General features: G+C 38.2%; 8 gene segments (V, D, J or C); 5 read left to right on the top strand and 3 right to left on the bottom strand.

Annotated features, from left to right (window-relative positions):
- The first annotated feature begins 1,221 nt into the window (after window positions 1-1,221).
- On the top strand, window positions 1,222-1,765 carry LOC131985630 (immunoglobulin kappa variable 3-15-like). The segment is given in 2 exon segments: window positions 1,222-1,273; window positions 1,458-1,765. Coding segments are annotated over 2 exon segments (360 nt in total).
- Window positions 1,766-3,344: 1,579 nt separating this feature from the next.
- Window positions 3,345-4,002, bottom strand: LOC131985230 (immunoglobulin kappa constant-like). The segment is given in 2 exon segments: window positions 3,345-3,791; window positions 3,945-4,002. Coding segments are annotated over 2 exon segments (399 nt in total).
- Window positions 4,003-6,063: 2,061 nt separating this feature from the next.
- On the top strand, window positions 6,064-6,554 carry LOC131985229 (Ig kappa chain V region 3381-like). The segment is given in 2 exon segments: window positions 6,064-6,115; window positions 6,223-6,554. Coding segments are annotated over 2 exon segments (384 nt in total).
- Window positions 6,555-7,739: 1,185 nt separating this feature from the next.
- Window positions 7,740-8,283, top strand: LOC131985629 (immunoglobulin kappa variable 6D-21-like). The segment is given in 2 exon segments: window positions 7,740-7,791; window positions 7,976-8,283. Coding segments are annotated over 2 exon segments (360 nt in total).
- An 850-nt stretch (window positions 8,284-9,133) lies between these two features.
- On the bottom strand, window positions 9,134-10,450 carry LOC131985647 (Ig kappa-b4 chain C region-like; the record flags this gene model as incomplete). The annotated part of the segment is given in 2 exon segments: window positions 9,134-9,581; window positions 10,411-10,450. Coding segments are annotated over 2 exon segments (369 nt in total), but the record flags the coding sequence as incomplete, so codon positions are not given.
- Window positions 10,451-12,117: 1,667 nt separating this feature from the next.
- Window positions 12,118-12,599, top strand: LOC131985225 (Ig kappa chain V region 3547-like). The segment is given in 2 exon segments: window positions 12,118-12,169; window positions 12,277-12,599. Coding segments are annotated over 2 exon segments (375 nt in total).
- Window positions 12,600-13,673: 1,074 nt separating this feature from the next.
- LOC131985631 (immunoglobulin kappa variable 2D-29-like) lies at window positions 13,674-14,216 on the top strand. The segment is given in 2 exon segments: window positions 13,674-13,725; window positions 13,909-14,216. Coding segments are annotated over 2 exon segments (360 nt in total).
- A 1,168-nt stretch (window positions 14,217-15,384) lies between these two features.
- LOC131985648 (Ig kappa-b4 chain C region-like) lies at window positions 15,385-16,583 on the bottom strand (the record flags this gene model as incomplete). The annotated part of the segment is given in 2 exon segments: window positions 15,385-15,719; window positions 16,550-16,583. Coding segments are annotated over 2 exon segments (369 nt in total), but the record flags the coding sequence as incomplete, so codon positions are not given.
- Between the last annotated feature and the right edge of the window lie 5,611 nt (window positions 16,584-22,194).

The following is a 22,194-nucleotide window of genomic DNA, read 5'->3' as shown; positions in this document are numbered from 1 at the left end:
CACACACACACACACACACACACACACACACACACACACACACACACACAACCTTCTGTTGTTTCTTTGTGTAGAAGAAATTTCAGATCATTTAAAAAGCAGGAAGCATTTTCTCTTCCTTCTGACATGAAAAACAATATAACAACTTCTGCTGTCTTCTATAAAGGCTTGTGTGAGTGAAGAACATATGTTGTGCAATGGAGCTAGATACTTGTTTGTAGAATCTTTTGGTTTGTTTTTGCATTTTTTATCTTCACTACTAATTGTATGTTCGGAACTAAAATAAGGACAGAAAATGCATGTGTGTTAGACAATATAGACAATATTCATGTTCCATCGAGGCAAGACAAACTGAGTCAACCGAAAATGAAATACAAACTCACGTAATGAGGGGATTACTTGCAGGTGGAGAGACTGGCAGAGAATCTCAGGTGAAGAGAATGAGGTGATTAGACAGGAAAACAAGCTGACAACTGGTTGGCTGGAGAGAAAAAAGGACTGTGAGAAGGGAAGGACTAACAAAACTGATTCAGAGCAGCTGTGTAGATACATAAACGTTTATAGAATGTACGTACATACCAACATAAATGTATCTGTCACACCAATTATAAATCAACCCAAGTCTCATTTTCTGAATTATATGTTCTGATATAAGTTGTCATATCTGTGTATATTGGACAACATATATGCTGACAGCAATAAATATCGCTGTGCATTTCATAGGGCAATGCCAGACTCTAGTGGGAACTATTTAGTAGATAATGAAGCCACAAAAAAAGGGAAACCATTATTTAGATTCCCTTAATTTCTCTGCAGTTCATAGAGGTCACCTCTTGACTTGCATTAAAGCGTCTTTGAGTGCCTAGAAAAGCAATGTATAAATGGAATGTATTCTTATGAATATTGTTATTATTATTATTATTATTATTATTACATTCCTTGTCTTCCTATACATTTCTGTAAAACAAAATCTAACAGGCAAATTTCCAATAAGGTTATGGTAAAAGAGGGTTGTACCCTAAAACTTCAAAGTAAATTTTCTATTATGATTCCTTTTTCCATAATGAGCAGAATCAGGTGTCCTGACTTGGTTTGGTTGACAGTTCACTGCCTCTGTGTGTTTGCATATGTGTCCTGCCTCTCTGCTCCCAGCTGTTAAGAGGCCAGTGTTGATCAGTGGCTGTCCAGGCCTTTCACACACACTGACACGCCGGCAGCACAATGAAGATATCACTGATTCTACTGCTGCTCACCCTGGGGCTCCTTGTTCAGGGTGAGACTCTCTTCTGAAAACTTTGCTTCAGGATCAAACCAGGTTCACCACAACGATGTTCTGCTGTGATGGAGAAACACTGGAACAAGCAGCATTTACCTTTTTCCATCTCGTCTGCATCTTAGAGAAATGACACTCTTCTGATATTAATCAATCACACTTCTCCTCTTTTCATGTTCTCCAGGTTCATCAGGAGACATCATCCTGACTCAGTCTCCTGGATCTCAGTCTGTTGTTTCAGGAGAGACTGTCTCTATCACATGTAAAGCCAGTTCAAGTGCTGGTACTTGTCTTAGCTGGTACCTTCAAAAATCTGGACAACCTCCTACACTCTTGATTTATTCTTCTACAAGTCGTCAGTCTGGAGTTGCAGGTCGTTTCAGTGGGAGTGGATCTGGAACTGACTTCACTCTGACCATCAGTGGAGTTCAGAGTGAAGATGCAGGAGATTACTATTGTCAGCAGTGTGGCAGCTGGCCATTCACACAGTGATACAACGCCGTACAAAAACCTCCCTCATATAAAGAGGAACTGATCCGACTCAACAGCTGCACATTAACTACAACACGAGACATACGAATAAAAGTCTCAAAAGTACAAAAAAGTGAATCACAATCATGGACGTACAATATTCCCTTGTGCCAGTACCTAACTTTATTGATAGCTTTCACCAAACAGGTTTTAAAAAACTTTATTAACAGCCATTTCTCATGTCTGCTTTTGTGAGATATTCTTAAAAAAAGACACAAATGATTAAGACATGTATTTAAAAAATGACATGACTTTCAGTGTCTTAATATGATTTTTATGAGTAATTTAACAATAACGCAAAGTGTTTGGTGAAATTAAATAATTCTTAATTCAAACATAACATAAAAATAAGGTTTTACAGTTACTTTTGTTTTAGAAATGAGGTTTCAGTCAATGTGAACAAATAATGTAACAAAGTTAGACAGTAGTAGTTTATTGATAAGGTTTATATTTCATACCCAGGCTTTTTGATATTAAACCTTTCTAAGTATTTTGAAAGGGTTTTATCTATCACCTAGATACTAATAAAACATTAATGACTCAGGTAAAGATATGCCAGGGTGGGTTTACATGAAAAGGTTCAACCTGAAAATATAAGTAAACAAAACCCTCCATACTTTTAAATAAAGGAAACAGATAGAGGCTTTTCTCAGCAAATAGTAGCTTTTAAGACATTAAGAGATATTACAAAGATGTCATTATAAAACCTAACCAGTGCAATGAAATAATGTAATGCAGAGCAAACATAATTGTTCTTTAAAAGGTCAGCAGCACTTTGTTTTCCGCTGAGAACCATGTCATATTATTATTTTTTACGATGCTCTACAATTCTTTCCTAATCTTGTGTGAGTGAGTAGAAAGACATTGTCCTGAATTAGGATTTATACAACATACTTTTATAATACTGAAATTATTTTTTAGGTTTTTACTTTCATCCATCTGTTCATATCTTGATTAAATCCATGCTGCTTTCAGAGAAGAGAAAATGTAATGTTCTCGTGGATCTTTTTTCCAAACAATATCAATTAAAAGCAGCAACAGCAGAGTAAAACCAGTGAGTCAGGTCAGGACTGGGGACACTGGTCTGTCCTCAGAGTCTCTGAGAGTGATCAAAGATTTAAATGAATACACTTTAATAAGATAAAATTAGCATTAAAGAACGGTGTTGTTGAAAAATCTCATATTTTATTCATATTATATTACTTTATGTAGATGAAATGCTGCTTTTTATTTCTAATTCTGTGAATCCTCACTACTATTTATTAATAGGTAACATTTAACAAGAACATGAACATCACACCTTCAAAGGTATGAACTAGTTTGAGCAGACATCTTTGTTATTTTCCATTGAAATGGTATCACAGTTTTTACCTAGTTTAATTAATTTACATGAAAATAAATCAACAATTCAAGAATAACCTCTTAAAACCACTAAAAACTACTCTGAACTATATCGTTTTAGGCTGGACTGTTATATCTTATGTATGTCAAAGAAAGAGAGTCAAAAGACATTTTCATAATACATATAATCAAATCTTTATTGCTTTAAAAATTTGAAAGCATCAACACAAGCAAGAACATGTGAGAAAGAGAGAGCTACAGAGTGCAGAGTGAGAGCAGCAGCAGAGTAAAACCAGTGAGTCAGGTCAGGACTGGGGACACTGGTCTCTCCTCAGAGTCTCTGAGAGCGGAGTCTGGGAGCCCTGGGTGGCCTCACAGGTCACAGAGCCCACCTTCCTCCACTGGTCTGCAGAGAGCCTCAGGGTGCTGCTCCAGCTGTAGTGGCCGTCCTTCTCCAGCACCCCGGGGCTGCTGCTCTGCTCCCAGCTGATGCTGCTGCTGCTGCTGCTGCTGCTGCCGTCCACCTTCCAGGACAGACTCCAGTCTGAGGGGAAGCCCTTGTTGGCCAGGCACATGAGCGTGGCCTCCCCCTGCTGCAGCTGCTCACTGGAGGGGGGCAGCACCGTCAGGGTGGGACGGGCATCACCTAGGAGACACCAATCAGATTAGAGGACAGCGGGACCACACAACTGTCAATCAACCAGCAGACACTTGGACACCTTTCCTGTGTGAGAGTTGATTTTCTCCTTTAAGGAGTTTCTGTCAGATGGTTTTTCTGCTCCAACAGTCACTCACTCACACATTGTTTCACTTCCCTTTAAGAAGCCTCTCATGCACATCAGCACAGAGAGAATCATCGTACAGAATGAGCTGAAATATATCAAACTACACTGGAAATAAAAGAAGCAGGCAACTTTTTTAAGCTCTCATCATCAGCATATAAACCTTAACTACACATTATTTCAGTTGTTAAATTTAACATCAATAAATTCAGAAAATAAACTGACAGCAATTAAATGTTCTTTGTGTTGATTCCAGTCATTATTTAGTAAACTGTTGAAACAATTTAAAGACTAAAAACAACTGCAACAATAAATGACACAATATAAAGATTACAAAACAAATGTATCTCCAATCTTTATCTCCACTTTGTTCAATGTTACTTCATGAAGATAATCCACCATAACAACAGTTATTATTATGGTGTGAATTTAAAAATTGTTCTTTGCAAACAATTTTGCAGTAAGTACTAAAAAAGTAAACAAGAAGTTTTTACATTTTTACTTAAAGTGGTTAAACTTCAGCATGAAGTAAATGAAGCTAAATTAGTCTCCATGGTGAATGAAGAGCAATAAAAACATTACTGAGAGTTTTATGGATAAATCACACATCAAAAAACAGATTTTAAATTATTATAGACTATTATGCCAATTATTTGTACAGTCACTTTTTTGAATAAACATTTGACTTACTTCCAACATCCAGTCTGGTTCCTCCACCGAACGTGTACCACAGTGATACAAACTCATTGAGCCGCGGTACAAAAACCTCTCACTGTAGAGAGACACGGCTCTCTTTGTCTGACTCAACTAAACCTACAAACCCTAAAAATTGATACTCAACCATATAAGTTGGAAAAAGTCATGTATCCTGTGATTCAAAATATTTTCATTATTTGCATTACAGTGAGTTTTTGAAGTTATGTTGCTGAAGTCAACTTTGTCCCTGAGTACAAAAATCTTTGTCAAAAACATATCAATGAAAATTATAAAGTATCTATCTTTATCCTGGACTGTGCAATATAAAAAATAGAAAGAAATATGACTCATTAAATATTAAAAATGTTAGATATTTGACTTACTTCCCAATTCCAGTCTGGTTCCTCCACCGAACGTGTACCACAGTGATACAAACTCATTGAGCCGCCGTACAAAAACCTCTCACTGTAGAGAGACACGGCTCTCTGACTTTGACACAAACACAATCACTAAAATTAGCCTGCATTGTTAAAACACCCACTTGCCGCATATTAAAAATATATAATTTGGTTCATATGTATATATTTTGAGGAATAATTGAGAATTTTGTTGCAATATATTAAAATATAACAAATATCATTCAACAGGCTTTGAATTAATGTATTCGAACTGATTTATGTTTGTTAAAGTGATTAATAACACTAATAATATATATGGAAAATTTTCTTTAATAAATAGTTACAACTAATATTAATTTCCCTCTCCAAGAAACTAATTAAAATGAGACTTTTTTTCAAATGGATATGAGACAGAAAATTCTGCAATGACTCCTGCTAATGTTACTAATTATCATACACATATATATTGTAGATTATGATCAATATAAAAAACATTAATATAAATGACAGTGTCATCAGTAAAGAGGTGTATTTTTGCTTGATTGTCTTTACCCAAGTCATTTATGATAGTAGAGAACCAAATAGGTCCCAAAGTGGAACCCTGAGGGACACCTTTAGTAATCTCAAGAAAGTCTGATGTGTGGCCCTCTGCATGAACAGACTGAACAGAGTTCAGTGTACAAAATAATGTCTAAAGCATTTAGCACCCTGAGGACTGAGCCCAGCAATCATCAGTTTGTTCAGCAGCAGTTCATGGTCCACTGAATCAAATACCTTAGATAGATCCACAAATAATTTCTGTCCAAGGCACCAATAAGAGCACTGTAACATTTCTAATCAATACTCTTATAATGCTGATTATCAGAGTGATCCAGGTCCCTGTTGGAGTCAGCCAGAGCATTTCCATAGAGAGCCACTTTGCATCAGCAGCACCATGCTCCAGTGCTCTGGGAGAGTTTATAGTCCTGAGAGTTGAACACTGGATGACTGACAGCTGTCCTTCATGACAACAGAAGCCACAGAAATCCTCCTCATCAAAAACATGACTTTGATCTGCGTCCTCATCTGGACTCTCCTCTGCTGCTGTTTCACAGGTAAAGTCCAGAGAATCAAACTCCTCTCCTCTATGAACATCCGTCCCTCTGAAATGAAGCTGACAAAACCATGACGCTGCTTAATGTTTCTGTCTCTGTGTCCTCAGAGTCCAGAGGACAGTACACTCTTACTCAACCTGGAGCAGTGAGGTCTGCTTCGGGAGGCTCCGTCTCCATCAGCTGTAGGACCAGTCAGGATGTTTACACTTGGGGCAGCAACCACGCATTAGCCTGGTACCAACAGAGAGATGGAGAAACTCCTAAACTGCTCATTTACTATGCTAGCACTCGTCAGTCAGGGACTCCAGGTCGTTTTACAGGCAGTGGATCAAACTCTGACTTCACTCTGACCATCAGTGGAGTTCAGACTGAAGATGCAGCAGTTTACTACTGTCAGAGTTTTCACTTTCCCAACAGTCAGTACGTGTTCACACAGTGAAAAAGCATCGTACAAAAACCTCCCTCAGTCAGACTGAACAGAAACTGAACTGACTGCTGCAGCTGGAAGCTACTGCAGAGACTGACACACTTCACTGGACACACACTGTACACACACACACACACACAGACACACACACACACAGACAAACACACACAGTTAATTGACCCTTAACCTTCTGTCGTTTCTTTGTGTAAAAGAAATTACAGATCATTTAAAAAGCAGGAAGCATTTTCTCTTCCTACTGACATGAAAAACAATATAAACATTTCTGCTGTCTTTTATAAAGGCTTGTGTGAGTGAAGCACATATGTTATGCAATGGAGCTAGATACTTGTTTGTAGAATCTTTTGGTTTCTATTTGCATCTTGACTACTAATTGTATGTTTGGAACTAAAATAAGGACAGAAAATGAATATGTTTTAGACAATATCAACAATATTCATGTTCCATCGAGGCAAGACAAAACTGATAGAGAATGAGGTTATTAGGCAGGAAAACAAGCTGACAATTTATTGGCTGGAGGGAAAAAAAGACTGTGAGAAGGAAAGGACTCACAAAACTGATTCAGAGCAGCTGTGTAAATACGTAAACGTAAACTGAATCTCTCACACCAATTATAAATCACCTCAAGTCTCATTTTCTGAATTATATGTTCTGATATAAGTTCTCATATCTTTGTATAATGGACAACATATATGCTGACAGCAATAAATATTGCTATGCATTTGATAGGGCAATGTCAGCAATATCATTATTTAGATTCCCTTAATTTCACTACAGTTCATAGAGGTCGCCTCTTGACTTGCATTTAAGCATCTTTGAGTGACTAGAAAAGTGCTGTATGAATGGAATATATTAATATTGTTATTATTAACATTATTATTATTCATTTTTATTTATTTATTATTACATTCCTTCTCTTCCTATTAATTTCTGTAAAATTAAATCTACCTGACACACATCAGGTAAGGTTATGTTAAAAGACCTTCAAAGTAAATTTTCTATTATGATTCCTTTTTCCATAATGAGCAGAATCAGGTGTCCTGACTTGGTTTGGTTGACAGTTCACTGCCTCTGTGTGTTTGCATATGTGTCCTGCCTCTCTGCTCCCAGCTGTTAAGAGGCCAGTGTTGATCAGTGGCTGTCCAGGCCTTTCACACACACTGACACGCCGGCAGCACAATGAAGATATCACTGATTCTACTGCTGCTCACCCTGGGGCTCCTTGTTCAGGGTGAGACTCTCTTCTGAAAACTTTGCTTCAGGATCAAACCAGGTTCACCACAACGATGTTCTGCTGTGATGGAGAAACACTGGAACAAGCAGCATTTACCTTTTTCCATCTTGTCTGCATCGTAGAGAAATGACACTCTTCTGATATTAATCAATCACACTTCTCCTCTTTTTATGTTCTCCAGGTTCATCAGGAGACATCATCCTGACTCAGTCTCCTGGATCTCAGTCTGTTGTTCCAGGACAGACTGTCTCTATCACATGTAAAGCCAGTTCAACTGCTGGTACTTGTCTTAATTGGTACCTTCAAAAATCTGGACAACCTCCTAAACTCTTGATTCATTCTTCTACAAGTCGTCAGTCTGGAGTTGCAGGTCGTTTCAGTGGGAGTGGATCTGGAACTGACTTTACTCTGACCATCAGTGGAGTTCAGACTGAAGATGCAGGAGATTACTATTGTCAGCAGTGTAGCAGCTTGCCATTCACACAGTGATACAACGCCGTACAAAAACCTCCCTCATATAAAGAGGAACTGATCTTACTCTACAGCTGCACATTAACTACAACCCTACATGATTGATAAAATTATCAGTTTAATCCTGAAAACATTTAATTTTTTTTTTAAATTTTAGTTGTAGGACGTTTTTTTTTTGTATGGTTGGTGAATATAAGCTTGCTGAAAGTTATAATCACATGTATAATTCCTGCTACTATAATTCAAAAGTGTAATTATAATTATAATATTTAAGTTTCATGTTTAAAATGTCATACATTTTACATATAGTCAAACTTTACATTACAGTACAGTTTAGTAGAGAGTAAGACACTGAGCATGATTTAAAATAATCACCTTAAATTACATAAATCCGAGTGATTTGACCCTAAATGAAACTCAATCAGTTTGTATTAAATGGATCCTTTATTTTAATTTATTCCATCGACATATGAGAGTGAATATGATTTTATAATATGTTCGGGTTGAGCTGATTTGATGAAAAGGTCTTGTTTCAATAAAATATCCTCTCTTTCATGTCAAGACTGATTCTGCAGCTGATAGGTGAATTATTATTCATTACCCTGGAAATCTATATATAAAAATGAGATGAATGCATTTAAAATGAAAACTTGTTCTTTTATTTTGGTTAAAATCTTACATTTGATTCATTTTATATCACTTTATGCAGATGATGCGCTGCCTTTTATTCCTAATCCTGTGTGCATCCGTACTATTATTCAGATTTTTGAGTTCAAATGCTTTGTTTACTGTGCATTAATCTCAAGAATGTTCCTAATATCTTCTATATTTAAAAAAAAAAGGAGTCAATGATTTTCATAAAACATATAATCAAATCTTTATTGCTTTAAAAATTTGAAAGCATCAACACAAGCAAGAACATGAGAGAAAGAGAGAGTTACAGAGTGCAGAGTGAGAGCAGCAGCAGAGTAAAACCAGTGAGTCAGGTCAGGACTGGGGACACTGGTCTCTCCTCAGAGTCTCTGAGAGCGGAGTCTGGGAGCCCTGGGTGGCCTCACAGGTCACAGAGCCCACCTTCCTCCACTGGTCTGCAGAGAGCCTCAGGGTGCTGCTCCAGCTGTAGTGGCCGTCCTTCTCCAGCACCCCGGGGCTGCTGCTCTGCTCCCAGCTGATGCTGCTGCTGCTGCCGTCCACCTTCCAGGACAGACTCCAGTCTGAGGGGAAGCCCTTGTTGGCCAGGCACATGAGCGTGGCCTCCCCCTGCTGCAGCTGCTCACTGGAGGGGGGCAGCACCGTCAGGGTGGGACGGGCATCACCTAGGAGACACCAATCAGATTAGAGGACAGCGGGACCACACAACTGTCAATCAACCAGCAGACACTTGGACACCTTTCCTGTGTGAGAGTTGATTTTCTCCTTTAAGGAGTTTCTGTCAGATGTTTTTGCTGCTCCACCAGTCACTCACTCACACATTGTTTCACTTCCCTTTAAGAAGCCTCTCATGCACATCAGCACAGAGAGAATCATCGTACAGAATGAGCTGAAATATATCAAACTACACTGAAATAACAGAAGCAGGCAACATATTTAAGCTCTCATCAACAGCATATAAACCTTAACTACACATTGTTTAAGTTGTTAAATTTAACATCAATAAAAACAGAAAATAAACTGACAGCAATTAAATGTTCTTTCTGTTAATTTCAGGCATTATTTAGTAAACTGTTGAAACGATTTAAAGACTAAAAAAACTGCAACAATAAATGACACAATATAAAGATTACAAAACAAATCTATCTCCAATCTTTATCTCCACTTTGTTCAATGTTACTTCATGAAGATAATCCACCATAACAACAGTTATTATTATGCTGTGAATTTAAAAATTGTTCTTTGCAATCAGTTTTGCAGTAAGTACTAAAAAAGTAAACAAGAAATAAAGTTTTTATATTTTAACTTAAAGCGGTTAAACTTCAGCATGAAGTAAATGAAGCTTAATTAGTCTCCATGGTGAATGAAGAGCAATAAAAACATTACTGAGAGTTTTATGGATAAATCACACGTCAAAAAACAGATTTTCAATTCTTATAAAATATTATGCCAATTATTTGTACATTAACTTTTTTGAATAAACATTTGACTTACTTCCAACATCCAGTCTGGTTCCTCCACCGAACGTGTACCACAGTGATACAAACTCATTGAGCCACCGTACAAAAACCTCTCACTGTAGAGAGACACGGCTCTCTGACTTTGTCTGACTCAACTAAACCTACAAACCCTAAAAATTGATACTCAACCATAAAAGTTGGAAATAGTCATTTATCCTGTGGTTCAAAATATTATCATTATTTGCATTACAGTGAGTTTTTGAAGTTATGTTGCTGAAGTTAACTTTCTCTCTGAGTACAAAAATCTTTGTTCAAAAACATATAAATGAAAATGATAAAGCAACTATCTTTATCCTGGACTGTGTAATATAAAAATATAAAGAAATATGACTCATTAAATATTAAAAATGTTATATATTTGACTTACTTCCCAATTCCAGTCTGGTTCCTCCACCGAACGTGTACCACAGTGATACAAACTCATTGAGCCGCCGTACAAAAACCTCTCACTGTAGAGAGACACGGCTCTCTGACTTTGACACAAACACAATCACTAAAATTAGCCTGCATTGTTAAAACACCCACTTGCCTCATATTAAAAATTTATCATTTGGTTCATATGTATATATTTTGAGTAATAATTGACAATTTTGTTGTTATATATTAAAATATAACAAATATCATTCAACATGTTTTCTCTCAGACTTTGAATTAATGTACTGATTAAAATTTGTTTAAGTGTTAAAGTCTCCAATGACTCATGCTAATGTTAGTAATTATCAGACACATATAAAAAAGCATACATATAAATAACAGTGTCATCAGTAAAGATTTGTATTTTTGCTTGGATGTGTTTACCCAAGTCATTTTTTAAGTAGAACTAAATGGGTCCCAAAATGGAACCCTGGAGGACACCGTTAGTTATCTCAAGAAACCAAATAATGTCTGAAGCATTTAGCAGCCTTAGCACTGAGCCAAGCATTCCTAAGTTTGTTCAGCAGCAGATCATGGTCCACTGAATCAAATGCCTTAGATCAGGGGCAACTGGAGGCCTCGGGGCCGCATACGGCCCGAGCCCTTACTTGAAGTGGCCCTCAGTACAACTACATGCATTTGAGCATGAAATTTTAAAAGTGCAGTGTAAAAATGCACAGAATTACTTTTTGCAATTCATGTTGATCTGCTGTTATTGCACTGATAAGATAAAAAAAAAAAAAGAAATCACAGAAAGTGGTTGTTTTTTGTTTGCTTCAAACCTTTTGTATAGCTATTTATACTAGTATACATGCATTAGAGCATGAAATAAGTTAAGTTACTGCACTGTAAACATATTGAAAATTGCAGTTTCATCATATCTGGTGAATTGCACGGTTCTACATGTGGCCCTGTGGTAGTGTCCATGAAAAATTGTGGCCCCCTCCAGCAATTAAGTTGCCCATCCCTGCCTTAGATAGATCCCCAAATAAGGCAGGGGGATGCTGATTTCTGACCAAGGCACCAATGAGAGCACTGAAACATTTCTAATCAATACTATGATGATGCTGATTATCAATCAGTTCATCAGAGTGATCCAGCTCCCTGTTGGAGCCAGTCAGAGCATTTCCATAGAGAGCCACTTTGCATCAGCAGCACCATGCTCCAGTGCTCTGGGAGAGTTTATAGTCCTGAGAGTTGAACACTGGATGACTGACAGCTGTCCTTCATGACAACAGAAGCCACAGAAATCCTCCTCATCAAAAACATGACTTTGATCTGCGTCCTCATCTGGACTCTCCTCTGCTGCTGTTTCACAGGTAAAGTCCAGAGAATCAAACTCCTCTCCTCTATGAACATCCGTCCATCTGAAATGAAGCTGACAAAACCATGACGCTGCTTTATGTTTCTGTCTCTGTGTCTTCAGAGTCCAGAGGACAGTACACTCTGACTCAGCCTGGAGCAGTGAGGTCTGCTCCGGGAGGCTCCGTCTCCATCAGCTGTAGGACCAGTCAGGATGTTTATGGTAGGAGCCATTTAGCCTGGTACCAACAGAGAGATGGAGAAACTCCTAAACTGCTCATTTACCTTGCTAGCACTCTTCAGTCAGGGATTCCAGGTCGTTTTACAGGCAGTGGATCAAACTCTGACTTCACTCTGACCATCAGTGGAGTTCAGACTGAAGATGCAGCAGTTTACTACTGTCAGAGTCTTCACTATCCCAACAGTCAGTGGGTGAACACACAGTGAAAAAGCATCGTACAAAAACCTCCCTCAGTCAGACTGAACAGAAGCTGAACTGCCTGCTGCAGCTGGAAGCTACTGCAGAGACTGACACACTGACAACAGATCATTTAAAAAGCAGGAAGCATTTTCTCTTCCTACTGACATGAAAAACTGCTGTCTTTTATAAAGGCTTGTGTGAGTGAAGCACATAGTTATGCAATGGAGCTAGATACTTGTTTGTAGAATCTTTTGGTTTCTATTTGCATCTTGACTACTAATTGTATGTTTGGAACTAAAATAAGGACAGAAAATGCATATGTTTTAGACAATATCAACAATATTCATGTTCCATTGAGGCAAGACAAAACTGATTGAGAATTAGGTTATTAGGCAGGAAAACAAGCTGACAATTTATTGGATGGAGGGAAAAAAAGACTGTGAGAAGGAAAGGACAAACAAAACTGATTCAGAGCAGCTGTGTAAATACGTAAAAGTAAACTGAATCCCTCACACCAATTATAAATCACCTCAAGTCTCATTTTCTGAATTATATGTTCTGATATAAGTTCTCATATCTGTGTATATTGGACAACATATATGCTGATAGCAATAAATATTGCTGTGCATTTGATAGGGCAATGTCGGCAATGTCATTATTTAGATTCCCTTAATTTCACTACAGTTCACAGAGGTCGTCTCTTGACTTGCATTTAAGCATCTTTGAGTGACTAGAAAAGTGCTGTATGAATGGAATATATTAATATTGTTATTATTAACATTATTATTATTTATTTTTTTATTTATTATTACATTCCTTCTCTTCCTATACATGTCTGTAAAACAAAATCTAACAGGCACATTTCCAATAAGATTATGGTAAAAGAGGGTTGTACCCTAAAACTTCAAAGTAAATTTTCTATTATGATTCCTTTTTTGCATAATGAGCAGAATCAGGTGTCCTGACTTGGTTTGGTTGACAGTTCACTGCCTCTGTGTGTTTGCATATGTGTCCTGCCTCTCTGCTCCCAGCTGTTAAGAGGCCAGTGTTGATCAGTGGCTGTCCAGGCCTTTCACACACACTGACACGCCGGCAGCACAATGAAGATATCACTGATTCTACTGCTGCTCACCCTGGGGCTCCTTGTTCAGGGTGAGACTCTCTTCTGAAAACTTTGCTTCAGGATCAAACCAGGTTCACCACAACGATGTTCTGCTGTGATGGAGAAACACTGGAACAAGCAGCATTTACCTTTTTCCATCTCGTCTGCATCTTAGAGAAATGACACTCTTCTGATATTAATCTCTCCCTATCTCCTCTTTTCATGTTCTCCAGGTTCATCAGGAGACATCATCCTGACTCAGTCTCCTGGATCTCAGTCTGTTGTTCCAGGACAGACTGTCTCTATCACATGTAAAGCCAGTTCAACTGCTGGTACTTGTCTTAATTGGTACCTTCAAAAATCTGGACAACCTCCTACACTCTTGATTTATTCTTCTACAAGTCGTCAGTCTGGAGTTGCAGGTCGTTTCAGTGGGAGTGGATCTGGAACTGACTTCACTCTGACCATCAGTGGAGTTCAGAGTGAAGATGCAGGAGATTACTATTGTCAGCAGTGTAGCAGCTTCCCATTCACACAGTGATACAACGCCGTACAAAAACCTCCCTCATATAAAGAGGAACTGATCTGACTCTACAGCTGCACATTAACTACAACACTACATGATTGATAAAATTATCAGTTTAATCCTGAAAACATTTAATATTTTTGTTCATTGTAGTTGTAGGACGTTTTTTTTTTTGTGTCGTTGGTGAGTATGAGCTTGCTGAAAGTTATAATCACATGTGTAATTCCTGCTACTATGATTTAAAAGTGTAATTAAAATTATAATATTTAAGCTTCATGTTTAAACTGTCATACATTTTATATATTGCTGATGAATTTTACTGTACTCAACATTTGCAAACAGTTACATATAGTCAAACTTTACATTACAGTACAGTTTAGTAGAGAGTAAGACACTGAGCATTATTTAAAATCATCACCTTAAATTACATAAATCCAAGTGATTTGACCCTAAATGAAACTCAATCAGTTTGTATTAAATGGATCCTGTATTTTAATTTATTCCATCGACATATGAGAGTGAATATGATTTTATAATATGTTCGGGCTGAGCTGATTTGATGAAAACGTCTTGTTTCAATAAAATATCCTCTCTTTCATGTCAAGACTGATTCTGTAGCTGATAGGTGAATTATTATTCATTACCCTGGAAATCTATATATACAAATGAGATGAATGCATTGAAAATTAAAACTTGTTCTTTTTATTTTGGTTAAAATCTTCAATTTGATTCATGTTATATCACGTTATGCAGATGATACGCTGCCTTTTATTCCTAATCCTATGTGCATCCTTACTATTATTCAGATTTTTGAGTTCAAATGCTCAGAATAATTTATAGACAAAATTTAACAACCCAATGAACATTATCTTCAAGGATATGAACAAGAATAATAGGTTAATTAATATGTATAAAAATGGAACAACAATTCAACAATAAGCTATGAAAACCATTAAAAGTAGAAAAGACTGTTACTGTTGAATTTTACTGTGCATTAATCTGAAGAATGCTCCTAATATCCTCTATATTTCAAAAAAGGGATTCGAGGATTTTCATGATACACATAATCAAATCTTTATTGCTTTAAAAATTTGAAAGCATCAACACAAGCAAGAACATGAGAGAAAGAGAGAGTTACAGAGTGCTAGTGAGCGCAGCAGCAGAGTAAAACCAGTGAGTCAGGTCAGGACTGGGGACACTGGTCTCTCCTCAGAGTCTCTGAGAGCGGAGTCTGGGAGCCCTGGGTGGCCTCACAGGTCACAGAGCGCACCTTCCTCCACTGGTCTGCAGAGAGCCTCAGGGTGCTGCTCCAGCTGTAGTGGCCGTCCTTCTCCAGCACCCCGGGGCTGCTGCTCTGCTCCCAGCTGCTGCTGCTGCTGCTGCTGCTGCCGTCCACCTTCCAGGACAGACTCCAGTCTGAGGGGAAGCCCTTGTTGGCCAGGCACATGAGCGTGGCCTCCCCCTGCTGCAGCTGCTCACTGGAGGGGGGCAGCACCGTCAGGGTGGGACGGGCATCACCTAGGAGACACCAATCAGATTAGAGGACAGCGGGACCACACAACTGTCAATCAACCAGCAGACACTTGGACACCTTTCCTGTGTGAGAGTTGATTTTCTCCTTTAAGGAGTTTCTGTCAGATGGTTTTTCTGCTCCACCAGTCACTCACTCACACATTGTTTCACTTCCCTTTAAGAAGCCTCTCATGCACATCAGCACAGAGAGAATCATCATACAGAATGAGCTGAAATATAACAAACTACACTGAAAATAAAAGAAGCAGGCAACTTTTTTAAACTCTCATCAACAGCATATAAACCTTAACTACACATTATTTAAGTTGTTAAATTTAACATCAATAAATTCAGAAAATAAACTGACAGCAATTAACTGTTCTTCGTGTTGATTTTAGTCATTATTCAATAAACTGTTCAAATGATTAAAAGACTAAAAAAACTGCAACAATAAATTACACAATATAAAGATTACAAAACAAATGTATCTCCAATCTTTATCTCCACTTTGTTCAATGTCACTTCATGAAGATAATCCACCATAACAACAGTTGTTATTATGCTGTGAATTTAAAACTTGTTCTTTACAATCAGTTTTGCAGTAAGTAGTAAAAAAGTAAACAAGAAATAAAGTTTTTATATTTTTACTTAAAGCAGTCAAACTTCAGCATGAAGTAAATGAAGCTAAATTAGTCTCCATGGTGAATGAAGAGCAATAAAAACATTACTGAGAGTTTTATGGATAAATCACACATCAAAAAACTGATTTTCAATTATTATAGAATATTATGCCAATTATTTGTACATTAACTTTTTTAAATAAACATTTGACTTACTTCCAACATCCAGTCTGGTTCCTCCACCGAATGTGTACCACAGTGATACAAACTCATTGAGCCGCCGTACAAAAACCTCTCACTGTAGAGAGACACGGCTCTCTGACTTTGTCTGACTCAAATAAACCTACAAACCCTAAAAATTGATACTCAACCATAAAAGTTGGAAATAGTCATTTATCCTGTGATTCAAAATATTTTCATTATTTGCATTACAGTGAGTTTTTGAAGTTATGTTGCTGAAGTCAACTTTGTCTCTGAGTACAAAAATCTTTGTTCAAAAATGGATCAATGAAAATTATGAAGCAACTATCTTTATCCTGGACTGTGCAATATAAAAAATAGAAAGAATTATGGCTCATTAATTATGAAAAATGTTAGATATTTGACTTACTTCCCAATTCCAGTCTGGTTCCTCCACCGAACGTGTACCACAGTGATACAAACTCATTGAGCCGCCGTACAAAAACCTCTCACTGTAGAGAGACACGGCTCTCTGACTTTGACACAAACACAATCACTAAAATTAGCCTGTATTGTTTAAACACCCAGTTGCCTCATATTAAAAATATATAATTTGGTTCATATGTATATATTTTGAGTAATAATTGACATTTTTGTTGCAATATATTAATTGTAACAAATATCATTCAACAGGTTTTCTCTCAGACTTTGAATTAATGTATTCGAACTCATTTATATTTGTTAAAGTGATTAATATTACTAATAATATATATGGAACATTTTCTTTAATAAATAGTTCCAACTAGTATTAATTTCCCTCTCCAAGAAACTTATTAAAATTAGACTTTTATTCAAATGGATATGAGACAGAGAAAACTCTGCAATGACTACTGCTAATGTTGGTAATTATCATACACATATATATTTTAGATTATGATCAATAAAAAGCATGCATATAAATAACAGTGTCATCAGTAAAGGTGTATTTTTGCTTGAGTGTCTTTACCCAAGTAATTTATGATAGTAGAGAACTAAATAGGTCCCAAAGTGGAACCCTGAGGGACACCTTTAGTTATCTCAGGAAAGTCTGATTTGTGGCCCTCTGCATGAACAGACTGAGTTCAGTGTCCAAAATAATGTCTGAAGCATTTAGCACCCTGAGGACTGAGCCCAGCAATCCTCAGTTTGTTCAGCAGCAGTTCATGGACCACTGAATCAAATACCTTAGATAGATCCACAAATAAGGCAGTGTAATGCTGTTTTCTGTCCAAGGCACCAATGAGAGCACTGAAACATTTCTAATCAATACTCTGATGATGCTGATTATCAATCAGTTCATCAGAGTGATCCAGCTCCCTGTTGGAGTCAGTCAGAGCATTTCCATAGAGAGCCACTTTGCATCAGCAGCACCATGCTCCAGTGCTCTGGGAGAGTTTATAGTCCTGAGAGTTGAACACTGGATGACTGACAGCTGTCCTTCATGACAACAGAAGCCACAGAAATCCTCCTCATCAAAAACATGACTTTGATCTGCGTCCTCATCTGGACTCTCCTCTGCTGCTGTTTCACAGGTAAAGTCCAGAGAATCAAACTCCTCTCCTCTATGAACATCCGTCCCTCTGAAATGAAGCTGACAAAACCATGACGCTGCTTTATGTTTCTGTCTCTGTGTCCTCAGAGTCCAGAGGACAGTACACTCTGACTCAGCCTGGAGCAGTGAGGTCTGCTCCGGGAGGCTCCGTCTCCATCAGCTGTAGGACCAGTCAGGATGTTTATGGTGGGAACCATTTAGCCTGGTACCAACAGAGAGATGGAGAAACTCCTAAACTGCTCATTTACTATGCTAGCACTCGTCAGTCAGGGATTCCAGGTCGTTTTACAGGCAGTGGATCAAACTCTGACTTCACTCTGACCATCAGTGGAGTTCAGACTGAAGATGCAGCAGTTTACTACTGTCAGAGTTTTCACTATCCCAACAGTCAGCGTGTGTTCACACAGTGAAAAAGCGTCGTACAAAAACCTCCCTCAGTCAGACTGAACAGAAACTGAACTGACTGCTGCAGCTGGAAGCTACTGCAGAGACTGACACACTTCACTGGACACACACTGTACACACTGCACACACACACACACACACACGCTCACGTTTAATTTATTCTCACAGGCCTGATGACCAATTAAACAGACTGTATTACAAAGACTAAATTAATTATAATCACTTCAAATTATTTTTACAAAAGCTATTTTTCCAGCTGAGGACACTTACAGCTGTTCATCCCAATAATCATGAACCAGCTTATCTGTAGACAGAAAATTTCCTTGTCACTACTTGAAACCTTTCTATTATTGTTCCTGCTGCCTTCAGACTCATCACACATTTGTTGGCATTTTCTAAACACAAATACATATGACAATATGTGAGACAATATTAGACCTGCAGCAGCTGAGGCATGAATAAGATTTCACTATAATAAAACACTGAGAGGAAAGTGGAAAAGACAACCTTTATCTTTGTTGAAAATATAAATTAGGTTCAACAATTTTTTCCCTTCATGTATTAAAAATACCATGACGTTAGTTCATTACGAATTAAAATCATTGTCTATAGATGTATCCTGAATATGACTGTAAATCTTTAACAGCTTTAATCACTAGCCCCTTTCATAGTGCTGTTTCATTCCGGGACATTTACGTCCCTGTAATGTCTCGCATGCGTTATAAACACGCCAGAAGCAGGATGCCGGGATCAAGTGATGCCGCCAATATTCCTCCTCCAGAGGTAGTCACAGATGAGGAAAATTTTTGGGACTGTTGGAAGCGGGACCACTATGAACGGGCCATCCCGTCAAGACAGAATATTTGATGCGCGTGACATCTAACACACACATCCCACTTGGTCCAACAGCCATCCAATCATGTTCAGCAGCACAATAACTGCGGACACCGTTGCTAACTGTGCACAGAGTCCATCACTTATGGTAAACAAACAGGCATGCTAACTGTGCACAGAGTGTCCGGTGCTTGTTTTAAACAAACGGAGGTCGCTAAGTGAACACATACTGCTGCAGCACATACACACTGCTACAGAGCTAACTGTTAGCCTATTAGCACTGTGCTACTGTGCAGCACTGCTGCTGCTCTGTCGCACGTCACTATCGTCTCCTCCCACCTCGCTCTGCGACGCTGGATTGCACAATTAATGGTCACGAATATCACGCCTTCACAGGATCACTATTAACGCCTTGAGGCGAAAAGCCGGCACAGATCTTTCCGGCAATATAGCAGAACATTTGAGGGGACGGCAATATGAAAGTGGCTACTGAGACAGTTTGAGAGTAGAAAGTTGTAAAAGTTGTAAACCTCATTTACCTGCTTTGAACCAGACTAGGCTGAGTTCAGTACAACACTGACTTGTACAAAGTGTCTTGGGGCATTAACCAGTAATGACTTTAGAGTTTTAGAATGAGATCATTATCACCTTTTTTTTTTCAAATCTGAAGGACTGTAGTCATAAAAAGGAGTTCAGGTCGACTTTAATATCAACACATTTAATTCAGTCTGTATTGTAACACTCAGCTGGTTCATAAGTAAACTCACAAAAAGAGTCCCAAAATGTCCAAAAATAATCATGATGTGTATATATGTTGTTAAATGTGTGGTACAAGACATTGATTTGATTTGTAGACCAACCTTTAATCAAAGATGTTAATGCGCAAAAAAAGATGCTGGCAAACAGTCTGAACATTTCCATAGAGAGCCACTTTGCATCAGCAGCACCATGCTCCAGTGCTCTGGGAGAGTTTATAGTCCTGAGAGTTGATCACTGGATGACTGACAGCTGTCCTTCATGACAACAGAAGCCACAGAAATCCTCCTCATCAAAAACATGACTTTGATCTGCGTCCTCATCTGGACTCTCCTCTGCTGCTGTTTCACAGGTAAAGTCCAGAGAATCAAACTCCTCTCCTCTATGAACATCCGTCCATCTGAAATGAAGCTGACAAAACCATGACGCTGCTTTATGTTTCTGTCTCTGTGTCCTCAGAGTCCAGAGGACAGGTCACAGTGACTCAGCCTGGAGCAGTGAGCTCTGCTCCGGGAGGCTCCGTTTCCATCAGCTGTAGGACCAGTCAGAATGCTAATTTTTGGAACAATTACCACCTTTTAGCCTGGTACCAACAGAGAGATGGAGAAACTCCTAAACTGCTTATTACTCGAGCTTCTCATAGAGAATCAGGCATTCCAGGTCGTTTTACAGGCAGTGGATCAAACTCTGACTTCACTCTGACCATCAGTGGAGTTCAGACCGAAGATGCAGCAGTTTACTACTGTCAGAGTGAACACTATATCAGTCAGGTTGTGTTCACACAGTGAAAAAGCGTCGTACAAAAACCTCCCTCAGTCAGACTGAACAGAAACTGAACTGACTGCTGCAGCTGGAAGCTACTGCAGAGACTGACACACTTCACTAGACTAACACTGTACCCCCCGCCCCGCACCGCCCCGCCCCACACCACACACACACACACACACACACACACACACACACACACACACACACACACACACACACAGTTAATTGACCCTTAACCTTCTGTCGTTTCTTTGTGTAAAAGAAATCACAGATCATTTAAAAAGCAGGAAGCATTTTTTTCTTCCTTCTGACATGAAAAACAATTTTAAAATTCCTGCTGTCTTTTATAAAGGCTTGTGTGAGTGAAGTACATATGTTATGCAATGGGGCTAGATACATGTTTGTAGAATCTTTTGGTTTCTATTTGCATTTTTTTTCTTGACTACTAATTGTATGTTTGGAACTAAAATAAGGACAGAAAATGCATATGTGTTAGACAATATAGACAATATTCATGTTCCATTGAGGCAAGACAAACTGAGTCAACAGAAAATCAGGACTGAAATACAAACTCATGTGATGAGGGGATGACCTGCAGGTGGAGAGACTGGCAGAGAATCTCAGGTGAGGAGAATGAGGTGATTAGACAGGAAAACAAGCTGACAACTGATTGGCTGGAGAGAGAAAAAGACTGTGAGAAGGGAAGGACTAACAAAACTGATTCAGAGCAGCTGTGTAGATACATAAACGTTTATAGAATGTGCGTATATACCAACATAAATGTATCTGTCACACCAATTATAAATCATCTCAAGTCTCATTTTCTGAATTATATGTTCTGATATAAGTTCTCATATCTGTTTATATTGGACAACATATATGCTGACAGCAATAAATATTGTTGTGCATTTCATAGGGCAATGTCAGACTCTAGTGGGAACTATTTAGTAGATAATGAAGCCACAAAAAAAGGGAAATCATTATTTAGATTCCCTTAATTTCCTCACAGTTCATAGAGGTCACCTCTTGACTTGCATTAAAGCATCTTTGAGTGCCTAGAAAAGCGCTGTATGAATGGAATGCATTATTATTATTATTATTATTATTATTATTATTGTTATTATTATTATTATTATTACTACTACTACATTCCTTGTCTTCCTATAAATTTCTGTAAAACAAAGTCTAACAGACACATTTCCAATAAGGTTATGGTAAAAGAGTCTGGAGTTGCAGGTCGTTTCAGTGGGAGTGGATCTGGAACTGACTTCACTCTGACCATCAGTGGAGTTCAGAGTGAAGATGCAGGAGATTACTATTGTCAGCA

Source organism: Centropristis striata, chromosome 14 (assembly GCF_030273125.1).
Source record: "Centropristis striata isolate RG_2023a ecotype Rhode Island chromosome 14, C.striata_1.0, whole genome shotgun sequence".
Classification (NCBI taxonomy): Eukaryota; Metazoa; Chordata; class Actinopteri; order Perciformes; family Serranidae; genus Centropristis; species Centropristis striata.
Note: the sequence above shows the minus strand (reverse complement) of the source record. Positions and strands in the feature narration are given on the sequence as shown.